Source organism: Salmo salar, chromosome 03 (genome assembly GCF_965601325.2).
Source record: "Salmo salar chromosome 03, fSalSal1, whole genome shotgun sequence".
In the NCBI taxonomy this organism is placed as follows: domain Eukaryota; kingdom Metazoa; phylum Chordata; class Actinopteri; order Salmoniformes; family Salmonidae; genus Salmo; species Salmo salar.
Window position 1 is genome coordinate 101,313,536 of NC_138293.1, and position 24,091 is coordinate 101,337,626.

Below are 24,091 nucleotides of genomic sequence, written 5' to 3' on the forward strand. Positions count from 1 at the left end.
TAAACGTCATAGGATGGAGTTGGAGGATGCTTTTCAGACAAGCAAGTAAGTTTTAGACGTTTAACACATCGATGCCCATTTAACAATATGCCAAAGACTGGCAGACGTAAGAAAAATAGCTACAGAAAATCGTAATCTTCAAACCAGAGTTTCAGAATAGAACCTAATATAATAACGAACACTGAACTCCGACTATTTTCTTTAAGGTACTCAGGGAATCAGCCTTTAAGCATGTAGATTCTGCTCATTGCGTCATTCACCACTTCCTATTAAATTACACTGGCATTACGACTAGAGTTAGTACTGTTTAATACATGTTACGTAAATTACACTGGCATTACGACTAGAGTTAGTACTGTTTAATACATGTTACGTAAATTACACTGGCATTACGACTAGAGTTAGTACTGTTTAATACATGTTACGTAAATTACACTGGCTTTACGACTAGAGTTAGTACTGTTTAATACATGTTACGTAAATTACACTGGCTTTACGACTAGAGTTAGTACTGTTTAATACATGTTACGTAAATTACACTGGCATTACGACTAGAGTTAGTACTGTTTAATACATGTTACGTAAATTACACTGGCTTTACGACTAGAGTTAGTACTGTTTAATACATGTTACGTAAATTACACTGGCATTACGACTAGAGTTAGTACTGTTTAATACATGTTACGTAAATTACACTGGCTTTACGACTAGAGTTAGTACTGTTTAATACATGTTACGTAAATTACACTGGCATTACGACTAGAGTTAGTACTGTTTAATACATGTTACGTAAATTACACTGGCATTACGACTAGAGTTAGTACTGTTTAATACATGTTACGTAAATTACACTGGCATTACGACTAGAGTTAGTACTGTTTAATACATGTTACGTAAATTACACAGGAATTACACATGATAACTGAGCTGTTAGTATTACTGACTGCTGAATGTTAATACATGATAACTGATCTGTTAGTATTACTGACTGCTGAATGTTAATACATGTTATGTAAATTACACAGGAATTACACACATGTTACCTTGGCCAGTAAAACTGACTTCTAGCAAGTATGCCTAAATGTTACATGTTAAATTGAAGACACACAGACCTACAGTTGAAGTCGGAAGTTTACATACACCTTAGCCAAATACATTTAAACTCAGTTTTTCACAATTCCTGCCATTTAATCCTTGTAAAAATTCCTTGTCTTAGGTCAGTTAGGATCACCACTTTATTTTAAGAATGTGAAATGTCAGAATAATAGTAGAGAGAATGATTTATTTCCATTTTTATTTCTTTCATGACATTACCAGTGGGTCAGAAGTTTACATACTCTCAATTAGTATTTGATAGCATTGCCTTTAAATTGTTTATGTCACACTCGCCGTAAAGATGGGACCAAGGCGCAGCGGGAATGTGTATGCTCATCTTCTTGTTTATTGAGAAGAAAACGAAACAAAACACTTAATCAAAACAACAACGATGAAAAAACAGTCCTGTGAGACATACAGCTACACATGGAACAACTACCCAGAAAAACCCATGAAAAAACACCCCTACTAAATAGGACCTTCAATTAGAGGCAACGAGGAACAGCTGCCTCCAATGGAAGGTCAACCCAATAAACTAAACATAGAAAGACTAGAACGAACATAGAACATAAACCCCGAAACACATAAAACAAACACCCCCCCCCTGCCACGCCCTGACCAAACTACAATAACAAATAACCTCTTTACTGGTCAGGTCGTAACAGTTTAACTTGGGTCAAATGTTTTGGGTAGCCTTCCACAAGCTTCCCACAATAAGTTGGGTGAATTTTGGCCCATTCCTCCTGACAGAGCTGGTGTAACTGAGTCAGGTTTGTAGGCCTCCTTGCTCGCACACACCTTTTCAGTTCTGCCCACCAATTTTCTATGCGATTGAGATCAGGGCTTTGTGATGGCCACTCCAATACCTTGACTTTGTTGTCCTTAAGCCATTTTGCCACAACTTTGGGAGTATGCTTGGGGTCATTGTCCCTTTGGAAGACCCATTTGTGACCAAGCTTTAACTTCCTGACTGATGTCTTGAGATGTTGCTTCAATGTATCCACATCATTTTCATTCCTCATGATGCCATCTATTTTGTGAAGCGCACCAGTCCCTCCTGCAGCAAAGCACCCCCACAACATGATGCTGCCACCCCGTGCTTCACGGTTGGGATGGTATTCTTCGGCTTGCAAGCCTCCCACTTTTCCTCCAAACATAACAATGGTCATTATGGCCAAACAGTTCTATTTTTGATTCATCAGACCAGAGGACACTAATCCAAAAAGTACGATCTTTGTCCCCATGTGCAGTTGCAAACCGTAGTCTGGCTTTTTTATGGAGGTTTTGGAGTAGTGGCTTCTTCCTTGCTGAGTGGCCTTTCAGGTTATGTCGATATAGGACTCGTTTTACTGTGGATATAGATACTTTTGTACACGTTTCATTCAGCATCTTCACAAGGTCCTTTGCTGTTCTGGGATTGGTTTGCACTTTTCGCACCAAAGTACGTTCATCTCTAGGAGACAGAACGCGTCTCCTTCCTGAGCGGTATGACGGCTGTGTGGTCCCATGGTGTTTATACTTGCGTACTATTGCTTGTACAGATGAACGTGGTACCTTCAGGCGTTTGGAAATTGCTCCCAAGGATGAACCAGACTTGTGGAGGTCTACAATATGTTTTCTGAGGTCTTTGCTGATTTCTTTTGATTTTCCCATGATGTCAAGCAAAGAGGCACTGAGTTTGAAGGTAGGCCTTGAAATACATCCACAGGTTCACCTCCAATTGACTCGAATGATGTCAATTAGCCTATCAGAAGCTTCTAAAGCCATGACATCATTTTATGGAATTTTCCAAGCTGTTTAAAAGGCACAGTCAACTTAGTGTATGTAAACTTCTGACCCACTGGAATTGTGATACAGTGAATTATAAGTGAAGGAATCTGTCTGTAAACAATTGTTGGAGAAATTACTTGTGTCATGCACAAAGTAGATGTCCTAACCGACTTGCCAAAACTATAGTTTACTAACAAGAAATTTGTGGAGTGGTTGACAAAACGAGTTTTAATGACTCCAACCTAAGTGTATTTAAACTTTCGACTTCAACTGTACTTTGTTCTTTTCCACAGACATTACACATGTTAACTTAGTGATGCTAAATGTTAGCTAGGCCTACATGTTTACATTGAAGAAACATAGACAGATCTTTCTAATTCTCTGCGCTGTGTAATGTGTTTGGTCCGCAGTTGTCCGGGGACGGTGGTATGTTTCACATAGGCAGACTGAGCACGGTGGATCTGGAGGAGGATATGACGTCAGACGAGGTAAAGTTCAGCTTTCTATCAATGTGACATCTCATCCGTCCGCTGCAGCAGCCTAACACGCTGACCTAACTGGCTGCTGCAGCAGCCTAACACGCTACAAGCCTGACTGTAATCCACTGTAGCAGGTCTGTAATCCTGACTGTAATCCACTGCAGCAGGTCTATAAACCTGACTGTAATCCACTGCAGTAGGTCTATAAGCCATACTGAAATCCACTGTAGCAGGTCTATAAACCTGACTGTAATCCACTGCAGCGGGTCTACAAACCTGACTGTTATCCACTGCAGCAGGTCTATAAGCCTGACTGTAATCCACTGCAGCAGGTCTATAAGCCTGACTGTAATCCACTGTAGCGGGTCTATAATACTGACTGTGATCCACTGCAGCGGGTCTATAAGCCTGACTGTGATCCACTGCAGCGGGTCTATAAGCCTGACTGTGATCCACTGCAGCGGGTCTATAAGCCTGACTGTGATCCACTGCAGCGGGTCTATAAGCCTGACTGTGATCCACTGCAGCGGGTCTATAAGCCTGACTGTGATCCACTGCAGCGGGTCTATAAACCTGACTGTGATCCACTGCAGCGGGTCTATAAACCTGACTGTGATCCACTGCAGCGGGTCTATAAACCTGACTGTGATCCACTGCAGCGGGTCTATAAACCTGATTTAGCAGTCTGAAAACTTGGATTTAACCATTGCAAAATGATCTGACAGTGAATAAGACGACTAACCAACAGCCAGTCTGAGTCATGGGCTTTGTAAAGCACGAGTGTGGAAAATCCATACCCCGTTTTACTTCCACTTCAAGCTATTCCTGTGTTTGGCAATCCTGTTCTGTTAATCTATGGCCATTCTGAGTTTTACTTCTCCTAGTGGGGGGGGGGGGGGGGGGCTTTCTCCCCTGCGTTCTGAAATGTTTTGTCCAAGGAGCTCTGTTTTAGTGGACTGGTACATTCTAATGCCTTGATTCCATCCAAAATACACAGCGAAAGGATTGAATACTTTATCGTGTGTACCTCCCAGATTGAAAAAATTTGTTGTGATATTGTGTAGAGATGCAATTTTACAATTTTAAATAACTGCAAACGTGTGAATTCTAGTGATGGGGGGATTTGATGCAATGACATTTTGGAATATTACCTTTGACGATATCATGCACCAAAATACCTGATACCTGCACCAAAACTCCAGTATTTTTTTTCTTCATAGCTCTTTTTTTAAAATAGGAAGAACTTTTATTTCCATGATTTGATCAAAACTTGTTTTCCATTGGCTCTCTTTTGTCTCTCTGCAGCTGACATTGCTTGAGCAAATAGTTTGGAACATCGAATCGCAATGAAATCACAGTATCGGATCGCAATACATATGGCATCGGCACCCAGAGTATCTTGGTAGTATCCTATTGTGAGGTGAACATATTCAGTGTGTTAGTTGTTTTGGATGGTGTTTAGGTCTGGATGATCAGGACTATTTTCAAAGGAAGATAACTCTTCTCTTGAGATGTTAAAGCCTTGTTTACAGTTTCACTGCAAGATATGAATTGCCACTGATGTTTGTTCTTCCAGTTATGTATTTTATTAAAACAGAAAAATTAAGTAAATTGCCCACATTATCTTGAATAATTTTTTTTTTTTTCAATTGAACCTTTAATTTATCAGTCTTCAGTATTATATCGTTGTGATTTGACACATGCTAAATCAAATCAAATCAAATCAAATCAAATTTATTTTTATATAGCCCTTCGTACATCAGCTGATATTCTCAAAGTGCTGTACAGAAACCCAGCCTAAAACCCCAAACAGCAAGCAAAGCATGTGAAAGAAGCACGGTGGCTAGGAAAAACTCCCTAGGAAAAACTCCCTAGAAAGGCCAAAAACCTAGGAAGAAACCTAGAGAGGAACCAGGCTATGAGGGGTGGCCAGTCCTCTTCTGGCTGTGCAGGGTGGATATTAAAACAGAACATGGTCAAAATGTTAAAATGTTAAAATGTTCATAAATGACCAGCATGGTCAAATAATAATAATCATAGTAGTTGTCGAGGGTGCAACAAGCACGTCCGGTGAACAGGTCAGGGTTCCATAGCCGCAGGCAGAACAGTTGAAACTGGAGCAGCAGCACGGCCAGGTGGACTGGGGACAGCAAGGAGTCATCATACCAGGTAGTCCTGAGGCATGGTCCTAGGGCTCAGGTCCTCCGAGAGAAAGACAGAAAGAGAGAAAGAGAGAATTAGAGAGAGCATATTTAAATACACACAGGACACCGGATAAGACAAGAGAAATACTCCAGATGTAACAGACTGACCCTAGCCCCCCGACACATAAACTACTGCAGCATAAATACTGGAGGCTGAGACAGGAGGGATCAGAAGACACTGTGGCCCCATCCGATGATACCCCCGGACAGGGCCAAACAGGCAGGATATAACCCCACCCACTTTGCCAAAGCACAGCCCCCACACCACTAGAGGGATGTCTCCAACCACCAACTTACCGTCCTAAGACAAGGCCGAATAAAGTATCATTAGGTATGGTCCTATAATCTGTTGTTGTTGTCTGATTCCATTTTGTTTTGACTGATGAGCTAAGAATCACTCTCTTTAGTGTCACTGTCTGGAAAGCTCTGACATGGTAGGAGAGCTCTGACGTGGTAGGAGAGCTCTGGCGTGGTAAGGGAGTTCTGGGGTGGTAGGAGAGCTCTGGCGTGGTAGGAGAGTAGGAGAGCTCTGGCGTGGTAGGAGAGCTCTGGCGTGGTAGGAGAGCTCTGGCGTGGTAGGAGAGCTCTGGCGTGGTAGGAAAGGAAACCTGGTAAATCCTTTGGTTTATTTGTCCAGGTGCGGTACCATGGACATATATCCATCCACCTTGCATGATTTATGAATGGCAAAGGTATGTAGTAAATCGACTTTATTCAGTGAGTTCGAAACCTTTCATAAACTAGTCAACACTTGCTGTTCAGTTGTCGATCAAAGCATAGTAAATAGCCTACAACTATGCATGTCTGGTTATGTGAAACACGCAAAAGAAAATAAATGAATATGCCAGAAAACAATAATTAGTCTAAGTGGTGGATTTAGACTCATCGTTAACACGTTACATGGGACGTGCAAATTCACCAGCAACATGCTCTCTCCCTTTTAGTGTGAAGACATTTGACTGCAACCAACCACAGCTCACACACATTGTACCCGGAAGGTGGGACAGACCGCAGACTGCGTTTCCCTGTCATCGTTGGCTTTGTGACTGACAGGCACCTATCCTATCAATACATCTCTAGGAGATGCATATCATTCAGTCTAACGGGAGAGGGCTTGACGGGCTAGCGGACTGACAGGCACCTATCCTATCAATACATCTCTAGGAGATGTATATCATTCAGTCTAACGGGAGAGGGCTCGACGGGCTAGCGGACTGACAGGCACCTATCCTATCAATACATCTCTAGGAGATGCATATCATTCAGTCTAACGGGAGAGGGCTCGACGGGCTAGCGGACTGAACGGTTTAAAGAGATACTTCAGGAAGCCCTTTATCTACTTCACCAGAGTCCGATGAACTCGTGGATACCATTTTATGTCTGTCCTGTTTGAAGGAAGTTGCTAGCTAGGATTAGCACAATGACTGGAAATCTATGGTAACTGCTAGCATGCTAGTAGGTACCATAGCCTTCCAGTCATTGCACTAACGATAGTTAGCATTGGCTCGCAAAACCACCTCTAACTTCCTTCATACTGGATGTAGAGGCTTATTAAAAGGGTATCCATGAGTTCATCTGACTCTTGGGGAAGTGGAGCCAAAATCCCGACGACTCCCTTTTAAATGATAAGTAGCCTAGTTTTTATTAGGAAGTGGAAAAAGTAACCGTCTGATTTATATGATGGCCGGCGCTAATGGAGAACACTGCAAATGACACCATATTATCCCCTATATATAGGCCACTGCTTTTGGTCACTGCACTATGGACACGGGTCTACAGTAGTGTACTGTACAGGGAATAGATTTTCCTGTTAGGATGATTTGGATTTGCCTGTTTGCGTTGTGAGCCTGAGGGTCAGAAAGAATCTGATTATGGTGTTATTCTGCATGGATCCATATTGGTGTTATTCTGTAATGATCCATATTGGTGTTGTTCTGCATGGATCTGTAATGGTGGTGTTCTGTAATGATCCGTAATGGTGTTATTCTGTAATGATCCATAATGGTGTTATTCTGTAATGATCCATAATGGTGGTGTTCTGCATGGATCTGTAATGGTGTTGTTTTGCAATGATCTGTAATGGTGTTATTCTGCAATGATCCATAATGGTGTTATTCTGCAATGATCCATAATGGTGGTGTTCTGCATGGATGTGTAATGGTGGTGGTCTGCATGGATCTGTAATGGTGTTGTTCTGCAATGATCCGTAATGGTGTTGTTCTGCAATGATCCGTAATGGTGTTGTTCTGCAATGATCCGTAATGGTGGTGTTCTGCAATGATCCGTAATGGTGGTGTTCTGCAATGATCCGTAATGGTGGTGTTCTGTAATTATCCATAATGGTGGTGTTCTGCATGGATCTGTAATGGTGGTGTTCTGCATGGATCCGTAATGGTGGTGTTCTGCAATGATCCGTAATGGTGTTATTCTGCAAGGATCCATAATGGTGGTGTTCTGCAATGATCCATAATGGTGTTGTTCTGCATGGATCTGTAATGGTGGTGTTCTGTAATGATCCATAATGGTGTTGTTCTGCATGGATCTGTAATGGTGGTGTTCTGTAATGATCCATAATGGTGTTGTTCTGCATGGATCCGTAATGGTGGTGTTCTGTAATGATCCGTAATGGTGTTGTTCTGCAATGATCCGTAATGGTGTTGTTCTGCAATGATCCATAATGGTGGTGTTCTGCATGGATCTGTAATGGTGGTGTTCTGTAATGATCCATAATGGTGTTGTTCTGCATGGATCTGTAATGGTGGTGTTCTGTAATGATCCATAATGGTGTTGTTCTGCATGGATCTGTAATGGTGGTGTTCTGTAATGATCCGTAATGGTGTTGTTCTGTAATGATCCGTAATGGTGTTGTTCTGTAATGATCCATAATGGTGGTGTTCTGTAATGATCCGTAATGGTGGTGTTCTGCATGGATCTGTAATGGTGGTGTTCTGCATGGATCCGTAATGGTGGTGTTCTGCAATGATCCATAATGGTGGTGTTCTGTAATGATCCATAATGGTGTTGTTCTGCATGGATCTGTAATGGTGGTGTTCTGTAATGATCCATAATGGTGTTGTTCTGCATGGATCTGTAATGGTGGTGTTCTGTAATGATCCATAATGGTGTTGTTCTGCATGGATCTGTAATGGTGGTGTTCTGTAATGATCCATAATGGTGTTGTTCTGCATGGATCTGTAATGGTGGTGTTCTGTAATGATCCGTAATGGTGTTGTTCTGCAATGATCCGTAATGGTGTTGTTCTGCAATGATCCATAATGGTGTTGTTCTGCATGGATCTGTAATGGTGGTGTTCTGTAATGATCCGTAATGGTGGTGTTCTGTAATGATCCATAATGGTGTAGTTCTGCATGGATCCGTAATGGTGGTGTTCTGTAATGATCCGTAATGGTGTTGTTCTGTAATGATCCATAATGGTGGTGTTCTGCAATGATCTATAATGGTGTTGTTCTGCATGGATCTGTAATGGTGGTGTTCTGTAACGATCCGTAATGGTGTTGTTCTGTAACGATCCATAATGGTGTTGTTCTGTAATGATCCATAATGGTGGTGTTCTGTAATGATCCATAATGGTGGTGTTCTGCATGGATCCGTAATGGTGGTGTTCTGCATGGATCTGTAATGGTGTTGTTCTGTAATGATCCGTAATGGTGTTGTTCTGTAATGATCCGTAATGGTGTTACTATGCATGGACACTTGGGCTGTGTCTCAATAGTCTAATTTGGCTTCCTCTACTTGTCTACATGTATAGGGAGTACGACCAACTTAATGTCCTACCTACCTGTATGGCTCTGCTTCCACCTATCCTGTGTTCTTCCAGATAATATATGAAGGGGACTAGACAAGGAGAGGAGATGAAGATGCCCCCTTGGCCCTGTTTTAATACTTAACCAATGCATCCTTCCCTCCTTCAGGACGCAGGCTGTCCCAAGGAGATCCCTCACAACGAGAAGCTGCTGTCACTCAAATATGAGGTAAACCCTTGGGTCTGCTGTCTCCAGACCCCTTGGACCTGGTCTGAATGGTGTTCAACGTAGCTAATCAAAGTCAAACAAAGTTTTATAAATAAGAGTAACACAATGTTTATCATATTAATTGTTGTCCCGGTCTGTCATACAAATGATTTCCAAAAACATGAGTGCTATATTTACATGAAATCTGTTTTTGTTTAGTTGGTACTTTTATCAAGAGTCCAAAGTCCTCTCAGGGTCACCACATCTCTATGAGCAGTATAGATTGTGTAAAAGTGAAATGTTTTGTGTTTCAGAGTCTGGACTATGACAACAGTGAAAATCAGCTGTTTCTGGAGGAGGAGAGACGGATGAGCTTCTTAGTAAGTAGAGAACCCCCCCTACACACACACACACACACACACACACACACACATATTGACCCCCCCCCCCCAACTCTCTCGTCCTCAGGGGTTCAAGTGTTTGGAGATCAGTCGGTGGGTCATCTGTGGTCTGATTGGCTTCCTGACTGGACTCATAGCCTGTTGCATAGATATCGCCGTGGAAAACCTGGCTGGGGTCAAGTACTTCGTTGTCAAACAGAGTATCCTTCCTCACACTGACCCACATCACAGAACTGTCATATCCTTCCGCTCACTGACCCACATCACAGAACTGTCATATCCTTCTGCTCACTGACCCACATCACAGAACTGTCATATCCTTCTGCTCACTGACCCACATCACAGAACTGTCATATCCTTCCGCTCACTGACCCACATCACAGAACTGTCATATCCTTCTGCTCACTGACCCACATCACAGAACTGTCATATCCTTCTGCTCACTGACCCACATCACAGAACTGTCATATCCTTCTGCTCACTGACCCACATCACAGAACTGTCATATCCTTCCGCTCACTGACCCACATCACAGAACTGTCATATCCTTCTGCTCACTGACCCACATCACAGAACTGTCATATCCTTCTGCTCACTGACCCACATCACAGAACTGTCATATCCTTCTGCTCACTGACCCACATCACAGAACTGTCATATCCTTCTGCTCACTGACCCACATCACAGAACTGTCATATCCTTCCGCTCACTGACCCACGTCACAGAACTGTCATATCCTTCCTCACATTGACCCACATCACAGAACTGTCATATCCTTCCACACACTGACCCACATCACAGAACTGTCATATCCTTCCACACACTGACCCACATCACAGAACTGTCATATCCTTCCTCACATTGACCCACATCACAGAACTGTCATATCCTTCTGCTCACTGACCCACATCACAGAACTGTCATATCCTTCCTCACACTGACCCACATCACAGAACTGTCATATCCCGTCCTACAGCGGTGGTCTGTGTACCACTGTTGTCCCGTCCTACAGCGGTGGTCTGTGTTCCACTGTTGTCCCGTCCTACAGCGGTGGTCTGTGTTCCACTGTTGTCCCGTCCTACAGCGGTGGTCTGTGTTCCACTGTTGTCCCGTCCTACAGCGGTGGTCTGTGTTCCACTGTTGTCCCGTCCTACAGCGGTGGTCTGTGTTCCACTGTTGTCCCGTCCTACAGCGGTGGTCTGTGTTCCACTGTTGTCCCGTCCTACAGCGGTGGTCTGTGTTCCACTGTTGTCCCGTCCTACAGCGGTGGTCTGTGTTCCACTGTTGTCCCGTCCTACAGCGGTGGTCTGTGTTCCACTGTTGTCCCGTCCTACAGCGGTGGTCTGTGTTCCACTGTTGTCCCGTCCTACAGCGGTGGTCTGTGTTCCACTGTTGTCTCATCCAACAGTGTTTTTTTTGTTTACCACCAACAGACTGTCCTTCCTCTCACTCACCCACAGGTTAGTCATGTCCAGTTTAGTTTCTGAAATCCCAGATCATGTAGGATTTTCTTGGCCAATTCCGGGAGGGTAGTCTTCAGAGCGACCACTCTCCCAACAAATCAAGAGTTTGGGTAGGCCGAGCTTAAAAAGAATCCCCTCGGAAACATGACAGAAGTGGACACACAATGTGGAGGTAGATAGCTAGGCTAATTTTAGCCACAGCCAACCAACCGTTGGTTGTAAGCTTGAAACGCTAACATCATTGTGCATGTAAACGACTCACTGCAAAATACAATCATTGAAAATATCCTCCGTGAGCTTCATCTAGCTGGCTAACGGGTTTGTTTACAGCAGGGCTCTGGATGGATTTTCTGGCACCTAACTCCGCCCTTTTCTCTCTGCCAAACTGGCATTGGTCTAAGTACAGGCGTGTATGCTGGAACTTTGGTACATTGTGGGAGGCAACCCCTAGAGAGACCAGGTCCAGTTCAGAGTTGTCTTTGTTCAGCCATTGACATTTTGACTCTAAATGAGTTTAGAAAAGTCAAATGAACCTCTGCCATATCATGGATTCAGAGCTATCTATCTAATAGAACTCAGAGGGGTTTCTTCAATGGAGGCTTCCCTAATGTCAAACAGGTAAAGTGTGGTGTACCGCAGGGAAGCTCTCTAGGCCCTCTGATCTTTTCTCTTTTTACCAATGACCTGCCACTGGCATTAAACACAGCATGTGTGTCCATGTATGCTGATGATTCAACCATATATGCATCAGCAACCACAGCTAACAAAGTCACTGAAATCGTTAACAAAGAGCTGCAGTCTGTTTTGGAGTGGGTGGCCAGTAATAAACTCTAGAACTAAGAGCATTGTATTTGGTACAAATTGTTCCCTAAGTTTTAGACCTCAGCTGAATCTGGTAATGAATGGTGTGGCTGTTGAACAAGTTGAGGAGACTAAATTACTTGGTGTTACCTTAGAATGTAAACTGTCATGGTCAAAACATATAGATTCAATGGTTGTTAAGATGGGGAGAGGTCTGTCCCTAATGAAGAGATTCTCAGCTTTTTTTGACTCAGCACTCCACAAAGCAGGTCCTATAGTCTCTAGTTTTATCTTATCTTGATTATTGTCCAGTCATATGGCCAAGTGCTGCAAAGAAAGACCTAGTTATGCTGCAGCTGGCCCAGAACAGAGCGGCACATCTTGCTTTTCATTGTAGAGGGCTGTTATTAATACTATGCATGCCAGTCTGTCTTGGCTAAGAGTTGAGGAAAGACTGACTGTGTCACTTCTTGTTTTTAAAAGAAACATTGTTTTGGAAATTCCAAAGTATTTGCATAGTCAAGTTACTGACACACACTTACCCCAACAAACATACCACCAGGGGTCTTTTCACAGTCCCCAGGTCCAGAACAAATTCAAGGAAACGTACAGAGCCATGGAACTCCCATCTTATATATATCAAGTGAACAGCAAACCTGTTTTCTAAAAACAAATAAAGCAACACCTCACTGACAACGCATCTCCTCCATGTGACCTACTGGTTGTGTGTGTACTGACATGTGACCTACTGGTTGTGTATATGTACTGACATGTGACCTACTGGTTGTGTGTATATGTATGTGTATATGTGTGTGTGTGTGTGTGTGTGTGTACTGACATGTGACCTACTGGTTGTGTGTATATGTATGTGTGTGTGTGTGTGTGTGTGTGTGTGTGTGTACTGACATGTGACCTACTGGTTGTGTGTATATGTATGTGTATATGTATGTGTGTGTGTGTGTGTGTGTACTGACATGTGACCTACTGGTTGTGTGGTGTGTGTGTGTGTGTGTGTGTGTGTGTGTGTGTGTACTGACATGTGACCTACTGGTGTGTGTGTGTGTGTGTGTGTGTGTGTGTGTGTACTGACATGTAGAGTGCTTTCGGAAAGTATTCAGACGTCTTGACTTTTTCCACATTTACTTAAGTTACAGCCTTATTCCCCCCAAAAATCTCATCTACATATATTACCCTGAAATTACGAAATGAAAACTTTTTTTTTGAAACTTTTACAAATCTATAAAAAAAGATACCTTATTTACATAAGTATTCAGACCCTTTGCTTTGAGACTCGAAATTGAGCAAATTGAGCTCAGGTGCATCCTGTTTCCATTGATCATCCTTGAGATGTTTTTACAACTTGATTGGAGTCCACCTGTGGTAAATTTTATTGATTGGAAATGATTTGGGGTGGCAGGTAAGCCACCCCAGTGGTTAGAGCGTTGGGCCAGTAACCGAAAGGTTGCTAGATCGAATACCCGAGCTGACAAGGTAAAAATCTGTCGTTCTGCACCTGAACAAGGCAGTTAAACCACTGTTCCTAGGCCGTCATTGTAAATAATAATTTGTTCTTAACTGACTTGTCTAGTTAAATAAAAAAAATAAAAAAATTGTAAAGGTAAATTCAATTGATTGGATATGATTTGGAAAGGCACACACCTGTCTATATAAGGTCCCACAGATGACAGTGCATGTCAGAGCAAAAACCAAGCCGTGAGGTCGAAGGAATTGACTGTAGAGGTTCGAGGTACAGATCTGGGGAAGGGTACCAAAACATTTCTGCAGCATTGATGGTCCTCAAGAACACAGTGGCCTCCATCATTCTGAAATGGAAGAAGGAGAGGGGCCTTGGTCAGGAAGGTGACCAAGAACCCGATGGTCACTCTGACAGAGTTCCTCTGTGGAGATGCTGCACTTCACCAATCAGTTAGTGGCCAGACGGAAGCCACTCCTCAGTAAAAGGCACATGACAGCCCGCTTGGAGTTTGTCAAAAGGCACCTAAAGGACTCTCAGACCATGAGAAACAAGATTCTCTGGTCTGATGAAACCAATATTGAACCCTTTGGCCTGAATGCCAAGCGTCACTTCTGGAGGAAACCTGGCACCATCCCTATGCTGTGGGGATGCTTTTCAGCGGCAGGGACTGGGAAAATAGTCAGGATCGAGGGAAAGATGAACAGAGCAAAGTACAGAGAGATCCTAGATGAAAACCTGCTCCAGAGCGCTCAGGACCTTAGACTGGGGCGAAGGTTCACCTTCCAACAGGACAATGACCCTAAGCACACAGCCAAGAAAAGGCAGGAGTGGCTTCTGGACGAGTCTCTGAATGTCCTTGAGTGACCCAGCCAGAGCCCGGACTTGAACCCGATCGAACATCTCTGGAGAGACCTGAAAATAGCTGTGCAGCAACACTCCCCATCCAACCTGACAGAGCTTGAAAGGATCTGCAAAGAATGGGAGAAACTCCCCAAATACGGGGGTGCCAGGCTTATAGCTTCATACCCAAGAAGACTCGAGGCTGTAATCGCTGCTAAAGGGTCTGAATACTTCTGGAAAGATATTTGCAAAACATTTAAAAAAAACTGTTTCTGCTTTGTCATTGTGGGGTGTTGTGTGTGTAATGTGAAGTATTTTGTCTGTAATGTATTTTTGTTATGACGTAAGACTAGCTGTCTCCATTGGCGTGGGCTAATGGGGATCCTAATATATAAAATCAAAACCTTATTGATCAGAATGCTGCCAATCATCCCCACTAATTTAAATATGTAGCCCTTCAGACAAAATATCATGAAGCCATCAAGGTCCAGTGTCCTGCTCTGTGGTTGGTCGGGGAGGGCTAGACCTTGCAGCGTGGTGGCGTGTGATTGGTTGTTACCTGTCCTTGACCTCTGCCTCCTCCCAGACATCGAGAAGTTTACGGAGGTGGGCGGTCTCTCCATCTCTCTCATCCTCTGGGCTGTGCTTAACGCTGCCTTCGTCATGGTGGGCGCTGTTATAGTGGCGTTCTTCGAGGTAAGAGGGAGAAGAGGAGTGTGTGTGTAGCCTTTTGAGGTAAGTGTTCAAAGTGTGTGTTCGTTCTTGCATGCGAAAGTATGAAACTAGTGCACACTGCTGGGCAGGTGGGGATTTGAATTGAGCCTTGGTTAATCATAGTCTAATAACAAGCTGTGTGAACCACCGTGTTAGACTACAGTCTGTTGGCCCTGGGGTGGTGAAACCACCGTGTTAGACTACAGTCTGTTGGCCCTGGGGTGGTGAAACCACCGTGTTAGACTACAGTCTGTTGGCCCTGGGGGGGTGAAACCACCGTGTTAGACTACAGTCTGTTGGCCCTGGGGGGGTGAAACCACCGTGTTAGACTACAGTCTGTTGGCCCTGGGGGGTGAAACCACCGTGTTAGACTACAGTCTGTTGGCCCTGGGGTGATGAAACCACCGTGTTAGACTACAGTCTGTTGGCCCTGGGTGGGTGAAACCACCGTGTTAGACTACAGTCTGTTCTCTATGACTGGAACTAACATCTCTCTCCTCCTACCTCATCTCTTTCTTCTCTCTCCTCCCCCCTCTCCTGTATCTCTCGCTCTCTCTCCTCTGCTCTTCTCTCTCCTCCCCCCCTCTCTCCCGTATCTCTCTCCTCCACTCCCCTCTCTCCTCCCCCCTCTCCTGTATCTCTCTCGCTCTCTCTCCACCGCTCTTCTCTCCTCCCCCCTCTCTCCCGTATCTCTCTCCTCAGCCAGGAGCAGCAGGAAGTGGTATACCCCAGATAAAGTGTTATCTGAACGGAGTGAAGATACCCCGGGTGGTAAGACTCAAGGTAAACTGATCACTGGCTGTTCAGAGACAAATGTTCCATCTAAACCCACATCTTTTAAATATTATTGTTGGCAGTAGGAATGATGTCTCTTATGAGGCAAAGATATCAGACATTATATTATTTATATATATATATATATATATATATATAGGTCACTCTGTGTGATGTGTGTTTGTGTTTCCTCTTTGTGTGTGTTTGTTTCCTGTGTGTGTGTGTGTGTTTGTGTGTGTGTTGTACAGACCCTGGTGGTGAAGGTGTGTGGTGTGATCTGCTCTGTCGCCGGAGGACTCGCTGTTGGAAAGGTAAACACTAGGGATGTGTGTGTGCGCATGTACATGTGTGCTGTGTGTGTGTGTGTACGTATGAGAGTGTATTCAGTGTGTTGTGGTGAGTAGGGCTGTGACGGTCATGTACGTATGAGAGTGTATTCAGTGTGTTGTGGTGAGTAGGCGCTGTGACGGTCATGGATGTTGGATGATGGTAATTGGCCAGATGACCGTAATAGAACATGAGTCCTGGTTCAAGTCAGTTAATTATTACATTCCTCAGCAAACAAACAAATGATGTCACTCAGACAGAAGGGGGAACTAACAAAGAGTCACTGACAACAACCAAAAGGAAACAGGTCTGGTTTTAGGAGGGGTTCTGAAAGACACGCATGGGGGTGTCTACTGAATGTTGCCTAGCAACAACAACTGGAACCTACAAGACACCCACCATGAGACCCACTAAATTTACCAAGAACAGGCAAACAAAATAAAAACCCACACCAAACTGAAAGACAGGAAGCAAACCACAAAGTTGGAGGAAAACAAAATCAGGGAAAACAGATAAAGGAATGTCTAACAATCAAATAGGGAGAGACAACTAAAGGTGTTAACCATCCACATCTATCAAGACAACTAAAGGTGTTAACAATCCACATCTATCAAGACAACTAAAGGTGTTAACCATCCACATCTATCAAGACAACTAGAGGTGTTAACCATCCACATCCACATCTATCAAGACAACTAAAGGTGTTAACCATCCACATCTATCAAGACAACTAAAGGAGTTAACCCTCCACATCTATCAAGACAACTAAAGGAGTTAACCCTCCACATCTATCAAGACAACTAGAGGAGTTAACCCTCCACATCTATCAAGACAACTAAAGAGTTAACCCTCCACATCTATCAAGACAACTAAAGAGTTAACCCTCCACATCTATCAAGACAACTAAAGGAGTTAACCCTCCACATCTATCAAGACAACTAAAGAGTTAACCCTCCACATCTATCAAGACAACTAGAGGAGTTAACCCTCCACATCTATCAAGACAACTAAAGAGTTAACCCTCCACATCTATCAAGACAACTAAAGGAGTTAACCCTCCACATCTATCAAGACAACTAAAGGAGTTAACCCTCCACATCTATCAAGACAACTAAAGAGTTAACCCTCCACATCTATCAAGACAACTAAAGAGTTAACCCTCCACATCTATCAAGACAACTAAAGAGTTAACCCTCCACATCTATCAAGACAACTAAAGAGTTAACCCTCCACATCTATCAAGACAACTAAAGGAGTTAACCCTCCACATCTATCAAGACAACTAAAGGAGTTAACCCTCCACATCTATCAAGACAACTAACCCTCCACATCTATCAAGACAACTAACCCTCCACATCTATCAAGACAACTAAAAGTTAACCCTCCACATCTATCAAGACAACTAACCCTCCACATCTATCAAGACAACTAAGGAGTTAACCCTCCACATCTATCAAGACAACTAGAGGAGTTAACCCTCCACATCTATCAAGACAACTAAAGGAGTTAACCCTCCACATCTATCAAGACAACTAAAGGAGTTAACCCTCCACATCTATCAAGACAACTAGAGGAGTTAACCCTCCACATCTATCAAGACAACTAGAGGAGTTAACCCTCCACATCTATCAAGACAACTAGAGGAGTTAACCCTCCACATCTATCAAGACAACTAAAGAGTTAACCCTCCACATCTATCAAGACAACTAAAGAGTTAACCCTCCACATCTATCAAGACAACTAAAGAGTTAACCCTCCACATCTATCAAGACAACTAAAGGAGTTAACCCTCCACATCTATCAAGACAACTAGAGGAGTTAACCCTCCACATCTATCAAGACAACTAAAGAGTTAACCCTCCACATCTATCAAGACAACTAAAGAGTTAACCCTCCACATCTATCAAGACAACTAGAGGTGTTAACCCTCCACATCTATCAAGACAACTAGAGGTGTTAACCCTCCACATCTATCAAGACAACTAAAGGAGTTAACCCTCCACATCTATCAAGACAACTAGAGGAGTTAACCCTCCACATCTATCAAGACAACTAAAGGAGTTAACCCTCCACATCTATCAAGACAACTAGAGGAGTTAACCCTCCACATCTATCAAGACAACTAGAGGAGTTAACCCTCCACATCTATCAAGACAACTAGAGGAGTTAACCCTCCACATCTATCAAGACAACTAAAGGAGTTAACCCTCCACATCTATCAAGACAACTAGAGGAGTTAACCCTCCACATCTATCAAGACAACTAGAGGAGTTAACCCTCCACATCTATCAAGACAACTAAAGGAGTTAACCCTCCACATCTATCAAGACAACTAAAGAGTTAACCCTCCACATCTATCAAGACAACTAGAGGAGTTAACCCTCCACATCTATCAAGACAACTAAAGAGTTAACCCTCCACATCTATCAAGACAACTAAAGGAGTTAACCCTCCACATCTATCAAGACAACTAAAGGAGTTAACCCTCCACATCTATCAAGACAACTAAAGGAGTTAACCCTCCACATCTATCAAGACAACTAAAGGAGTTAACCCTCCACATCTATCAAGACAACTGGAGGAGTTAACCCTCCACATCTATCAAGACAACTAAAGGAGTTAACCCTCCACATCTACCAAGACAACTAGAGGAGTTAACCCTCCACATCTATCAAGACAACTAAAGAGTTAACCCTCCACATCTATCAAGACAACTAAAGAGTTAACCCTCCACATCTATCAAGACAACTAAAGGAGTTAACCCTCCACATCTATCAAGACAACTAAAGGAGTTAACCCTCCACATCTATCAAGACAATTAACCCTCCACATCTATCAAGACAACTAAAGGAGTTAACCCTCCACATCTATCAAGACAACTAAAGGAGTTAACCCTCCACATCTATCAAGACAACTAAAGGAGTTAACCCTCCACATCTATCAAGACAACTAGAGGAGTTAACCCTCCACATCTATCAAGACAACTAAAGGAGTTAACCCTCCACATCTATCAAGACAACTAGAGGAGTTAACCCTCCACATCTATCAAGACAACTAAAGGAGTTAACCCTCCACATCTATCAAGACAACTAGAGGAGTTAACCCTCCACATCTATCAAGACAACTAAAGAGTTAACCCTCCACATCTATCAAGACAACTAACCCTCCACATCTATCAAGACAACTAACCCTCCACATCTATCAAGACAACTAACCCTCCACATCTATCAAGACAACTAACCCTCCACATCTATCAAGACAACTAACCCTCCACATCTATCAAGACAACTAACCCTCCACATCTATCAAGACAACTAAAGGAGTTAACCCTCCACATCTATCAAGACAACTAGAGGAGTTAACCCTCCACATCTATCAAGACAATTAACCCTCCACATCTACCAAGACAATTAACCCTCCACATCTACCAAGACAACTAGAGGAGTTAACCCTCCACATCTATCAAGACAACTAAAGGAGTTAACCCTCCACATCTATCAAGACAACTAGAGGAGTTAACCCTCCACATCTATCAAGACAACTGGAGGAGTTAACCCTCCACATCTATCAAGACAACTAAAGGAGTTAACCCTCCACATCTATCAAGACAACTAGAGGAGTTAACCCTCCACATCTATCAAGACAACTAAAGGAGTTAACCCTCCACATCTATCAAGACAACTAAAGGAGTTAACCCTCCACATCTACCAAGACAACTGGAGCACTGGGCCAGACTCTCTTAAATATCGCCTGGGCCAGACTCTCTTAAAGGTCGCCTGGGCCAGACTCTCTTAAAGGTCGCCTGGGCCAGACTCTCTTAAAGGTCGCCTGGGCCAGACTCTCTTAAATGTCGCCTGGGCCAGACTCTCTTAAATGTCGCCTGGGCCAGACTCTCTTAAATATCGCCTGGGCCAGACTCTCTTAAATATCGCCTGGGCCAGACTCTCTTAAATATCGCCTGGGCCAGCCTGGTGAAACACCTTCCCACTAATGAGATGACAAACCAGCCAGGTGAAATACAGACTGACTAATGAGATGACCAACCAGTGTCGGTGTGTATCTGACGGCCCTGTGTGTGTGTGTGTGTGTGTGTGTGTGTGTGTGTGTGTGTGTGTGTGTGTGTGTGTGTGTGTGTGTGTGTGTGTGGTGTGTGTGTGTGTGTGTGTGTGTGTGTGTGTGTGTGTGTGTGTGTGTGTGTTTGACGGCCTCTGTCTCACTACCCATAATCCTGTAGGAAGGTCCCATGATCCACTCTGGTGCGGTGGTGGCAGCAGGAGTCTCCCAGGGACGCAGTACCTCCCTGAAGAAAGACTTCAAGGTAGGAGGGTGTTGTACAGTCTGGTTGTAACATGGACATAGTGTTTAATGTGTGGTATCTACTGTCTAACATGTTCTCTCTACTGTGTGTGTCTTAACATGTTCTCTCTCTCTGTGTGTCTTAACATGTTCTCTCTCTGTGTGTCTTAACGTTCTCTCTCTGTGTGTCTTAACATGTTCTCTCTCTCTGTGTGTGTGTGTGTGTGTGTGTGTGTGTGTGTGTAGATCTTTGAGTATTTCCGTAGAGACACAGAGAAGAGGGACTTTGTATCAGCTGGAGCGGCTGCAGGAGTGTCTGCTGCTTTTGGAGCACCAGTCGGTAACACTATGCAACATGTCCCACTCAGCACCACTGCTAAGCATACTACTGTCATGACTTTCTACATGTTCCTCCCAATAAAGTTTTCACCTGACTCTCTCTCTCGCTCTCCCCCCTTCCTTCCTCTTTATTCCAGGTGGTGTTTTGTTCAGTTTGGAGGAGGGGGCTTCTTTCTGGAACCAGATGCTCACATGGAGGATAGTAAGTACCGGAGGAGAGGAAGGCTTGGCTCAGTCTGGTGTCTGAGGGAGAGGAGAGGAGAGGAGGCTTGGCTCAGTCTGGTGTCTGAGGGAGAGGAGGGGAAGGCTTGGCTCAGTCTGGTGTCTGAGGGAGAGGAGAGGAGGGGAAGGCTTGGCTCAGTTTGGTGTCTGCAGGAGAGGAGAGGAGGGGAAGGCTTGGCTCAGTTTGGTGTCTGCAGGAGAGGAGAGGAGGGGAAGAATTGGCTCAGTCTGGTGTCTGCAGGAGAGGAGAGGAGGGGAAGGCTTGGCTCAGTCTGGTGTCTGAGGGAGAGGAGAGGAAGGCTTGGCTCAGTCTGGTGTCTGAGGGAGAGGAGAGGAAGGCTTGGCTCAGTCTGGTGTCTGAGGGAGAGGAGAGGAAGGCTTGGCTCAGTCTGGTGTCTGAGGGAGAGGAGAGGAGAGGAGGCTTGGCTCAGTCTGGTGTCTGAGGGAGAGGAGAGGAGAGGAGGCTTGGCTCAGTCTGGTGTCTGAGGGAGAGGAGAGGAAGGCTTGGCTCAGTCTGGTGTCTGAGGGAGAGGAGAGGAGAGGAGAGGAAGGCTTGGCTCAGTCTGGTGTCTGAGGGAGAGGAGAGGAGAGGAGAGGAGGGGAAGGCTTGGCTCAGTTTGGTGTCTGCAGGAGAGGAGAGGAGGGGAAGGCTTGGCTCAGTCTGGTGTCTGAGGGAGAGGAGGGGAAGTCTTGGCTCAGTCTGGTGTCTGAGGGAGAGGAGAGGAAGGCTTGGCTCAGTCTGGTGTCTGAGGGAGAGGAGAGGAGAGGAGAGGAAGGCTTGGCTCAGTCTGGTGTCTGAGGGAGAGGAGAGGAGGCTTGGCTCAGTCTGGTGTCTGAGGGAGAGGAAGGCTTGGCTCAGTCTGGTGTCTGCAGGAGAGGAGAGGAGAGGAGAGGAAGGCTTGGCTCAGTCTGGTGTCTGCAGGAGAGGAGAGGAGGGGAGATGTTGGGTAGAATGAAAGTTGGAAAAGACCAGATTCTCTCATCTAGTCCTCATTCACAGAAAGAACAGTAGGAACTAGCAGACGTGTTGTGTTCTTACTCCTTCCTTTATCAGGTGAATCTTAATGCCCTCTCTCTCTCTCTTCCCTCTACTCCCTCTCTCTTCCTTCCCTCGCTCTCTTCTGCCTCCCTTCCTATATTCCTCTCCAGTTCTTTGCGTCCATGATCTCAACATTCACTCTGAATTTCTTCCTGTCCATCTACAATAAGAAACCTGGAGATCTCTCCAGCCCTGGTCTTATCAACTTCGGACGCTTCGAGAGTGACGTGAGTGTCTATCTGTTATTGTGTCTAGTCCTAAACCCTGTATTATCTCTCTGTCTACAGAGTGTCTAGTCCTAAACCCTGTATTATCTCTCTGTCTACAGAGTGTCTAGTCCTAAACCCTGTATTATCTCTCTGTCTACAGTGTGTCTAGTCCTAAACCCTGTGTTATCTCTCTGTCTACAGAGTGTGTCTAGTTCTAAACCCTGTGTTATCTCTCTGTCTACAGAGTGTGTCTAGTCCTAAACCCTGTGTTATCTCTCTGTCTACAGAGTGTGTCTAGTTCTAAACCCTGTGTTATCTCTCTGTCTACAGAGTGTGTCTAGTCCTAAACCCTGTGTTATCTCTCTGTCTACAGAGTGTGTCTAGTCCTAAACCCTGTGTTATCTCTCTGTCTACAGAGTGTGTCTAGTCCTAAACCCTGTGTTATCTCTCTGTCTACAGAGTGTGTCTAGTCCTAAACCCTGTGTTATCTCTCTGTCTACAGAGTGTGTCTAGTCCTAAACCCTGTGTTATCTCTCTGTCTACAGAGTGTGTCTAGTCCTAAACCCTGTGTTATCTCTCTGTCTACAGTGTGTCTAGTCCTAAACCCTGTGTTATCTCTCTGTCTACAGAGTGTCTAGTCCTAAACCCTGTGTTATCTCTCTGTCTACAGAGTGTCTAGTCCTAAACCCTGTATTATCTCTCTGTCTACAGTGTGTCTAGTCCTAAACCCTGTGTTATCTCTCTGTCTACAGAGTGTGTCTAGTCCTAAACCCTGTGTTATCTCTCTGTCTACAGTGTGTCTAGTCCTAAACCCTGTGTTATCTCTCTGTCTACAGAGTGTCTAGTCCTAAACCCTGTGTTATCTCTCTGTCTACAGAGTGTCTAGTCCTAAACCCTGTATTATCTCTCTGTCTACAGTGTGTCTAGTCCTAAACCCTGTGTTATCTCTCTGTCTACAGAGTGTGTCTAGTTCTAAACCCTGTGTTATCTCTCTGTCTACAGAGTGTGTCTAGTTCTAAACCCTGTGTTATCTCTCTGTCTACAGAGTGTGGCCTACAACCTCTATGAGATTCCCTTGTTCATTGTAATGGGAGCTGCAGGTAAGAACCCACTGCTAGTCTAGTTGTGTTGTGCTGTTTTCTAGGACCCGTGTTGGTCCTACCTCTACAGTAGGGTTAATCTGACCTTCACACAAGTCACATTAAAAAGGCAGAGGCTTGTTACTCATATAGGTGGTTGTCATTGCTACCTTACTTACTCATGTATGTGGTTGTCATAGCTACCTGAGTTACTCATATGTGGTTGTCATAGCGACCTTACTTACTCATGTGGTTGTCATAGCTACCTGAGTTACTCATATGTGTGGTTGTCTTAGCTACCTGAGTTACTCATATATGTGGTTGTCTTAGCTACCTTAGTTACACATATGTGGTTGTCTTAGCTACCTGAGTTACTCATATATGTGGTTGTCTTAGCTACCTGAGTTACTCATATATGTGGTTGTCATAGCTACCTGAGTTACTCATATATGTGGTTGTCATAGCTACCTTACTTACTCATGTGGTTGTCATAGCAACCTGAGTTACTCATATATGTGGTTGTCTTAGCTACCTGAGTTACTCATATGTGGTTGTCTTAGCTACCTGAGTTACTCTAATATGTGGTTGTCA

General features: G+C 44.1%; 1 protein-coding gene across 1 annotated transcript in view; it reads left to right on the forward strand.

The window, feature by feature from the left end:
• The window catches only part of LOC106602010 (chloride channel 7), a 67,523-nt gene that overhangs the window by 475 nt on the left and 42,957 nt on the right, over positions 1-24,091 (forward strand). Inside the window, exons 2-13 of the mRNA XM_082972959.1 lie at positions 3,276-3,353; positions 9,481-9,540; positions 9,834-9,899; positions 9,988-10,120; positions 15,088-15,197; positions 15,918-15,998; positions 16,238-16,300; positions 20,551-20,634; positions 20,859-20,952; positions 21,089-21,153; positions 22,323-22,439; positions 23,467-23,521. Of these exons, the coding sequence (XP_082829085.1) occupies positions 3,276-3,353; positions 9,481-9,540; positions 9,834-9,899; positions 9,988-10,120; positions 15,088-15,197; positions 15,918-15,998; positions 16,238-16,300; positions 20,551-20,634; positions 20,859-20,952; positions 21,089-21,153; positions 22,323-22,439; positions 23,467-23,521 (1,006 nt within the window). The remainder of the gene's footprint in view (positions 1-3,275; positions 3,354-9,480; positions 9,541-9,833; positions 9,900-9,987; positions 10,121-15,087; positions 15,198-15,917; positions 15,999-16,237; positions 16,301-20,550; positions 20,635-20,858; positions 20,953-21,088; positions 21,154-22,322; positions 22,440-23,466; positions 23,522-24,091) is intronic.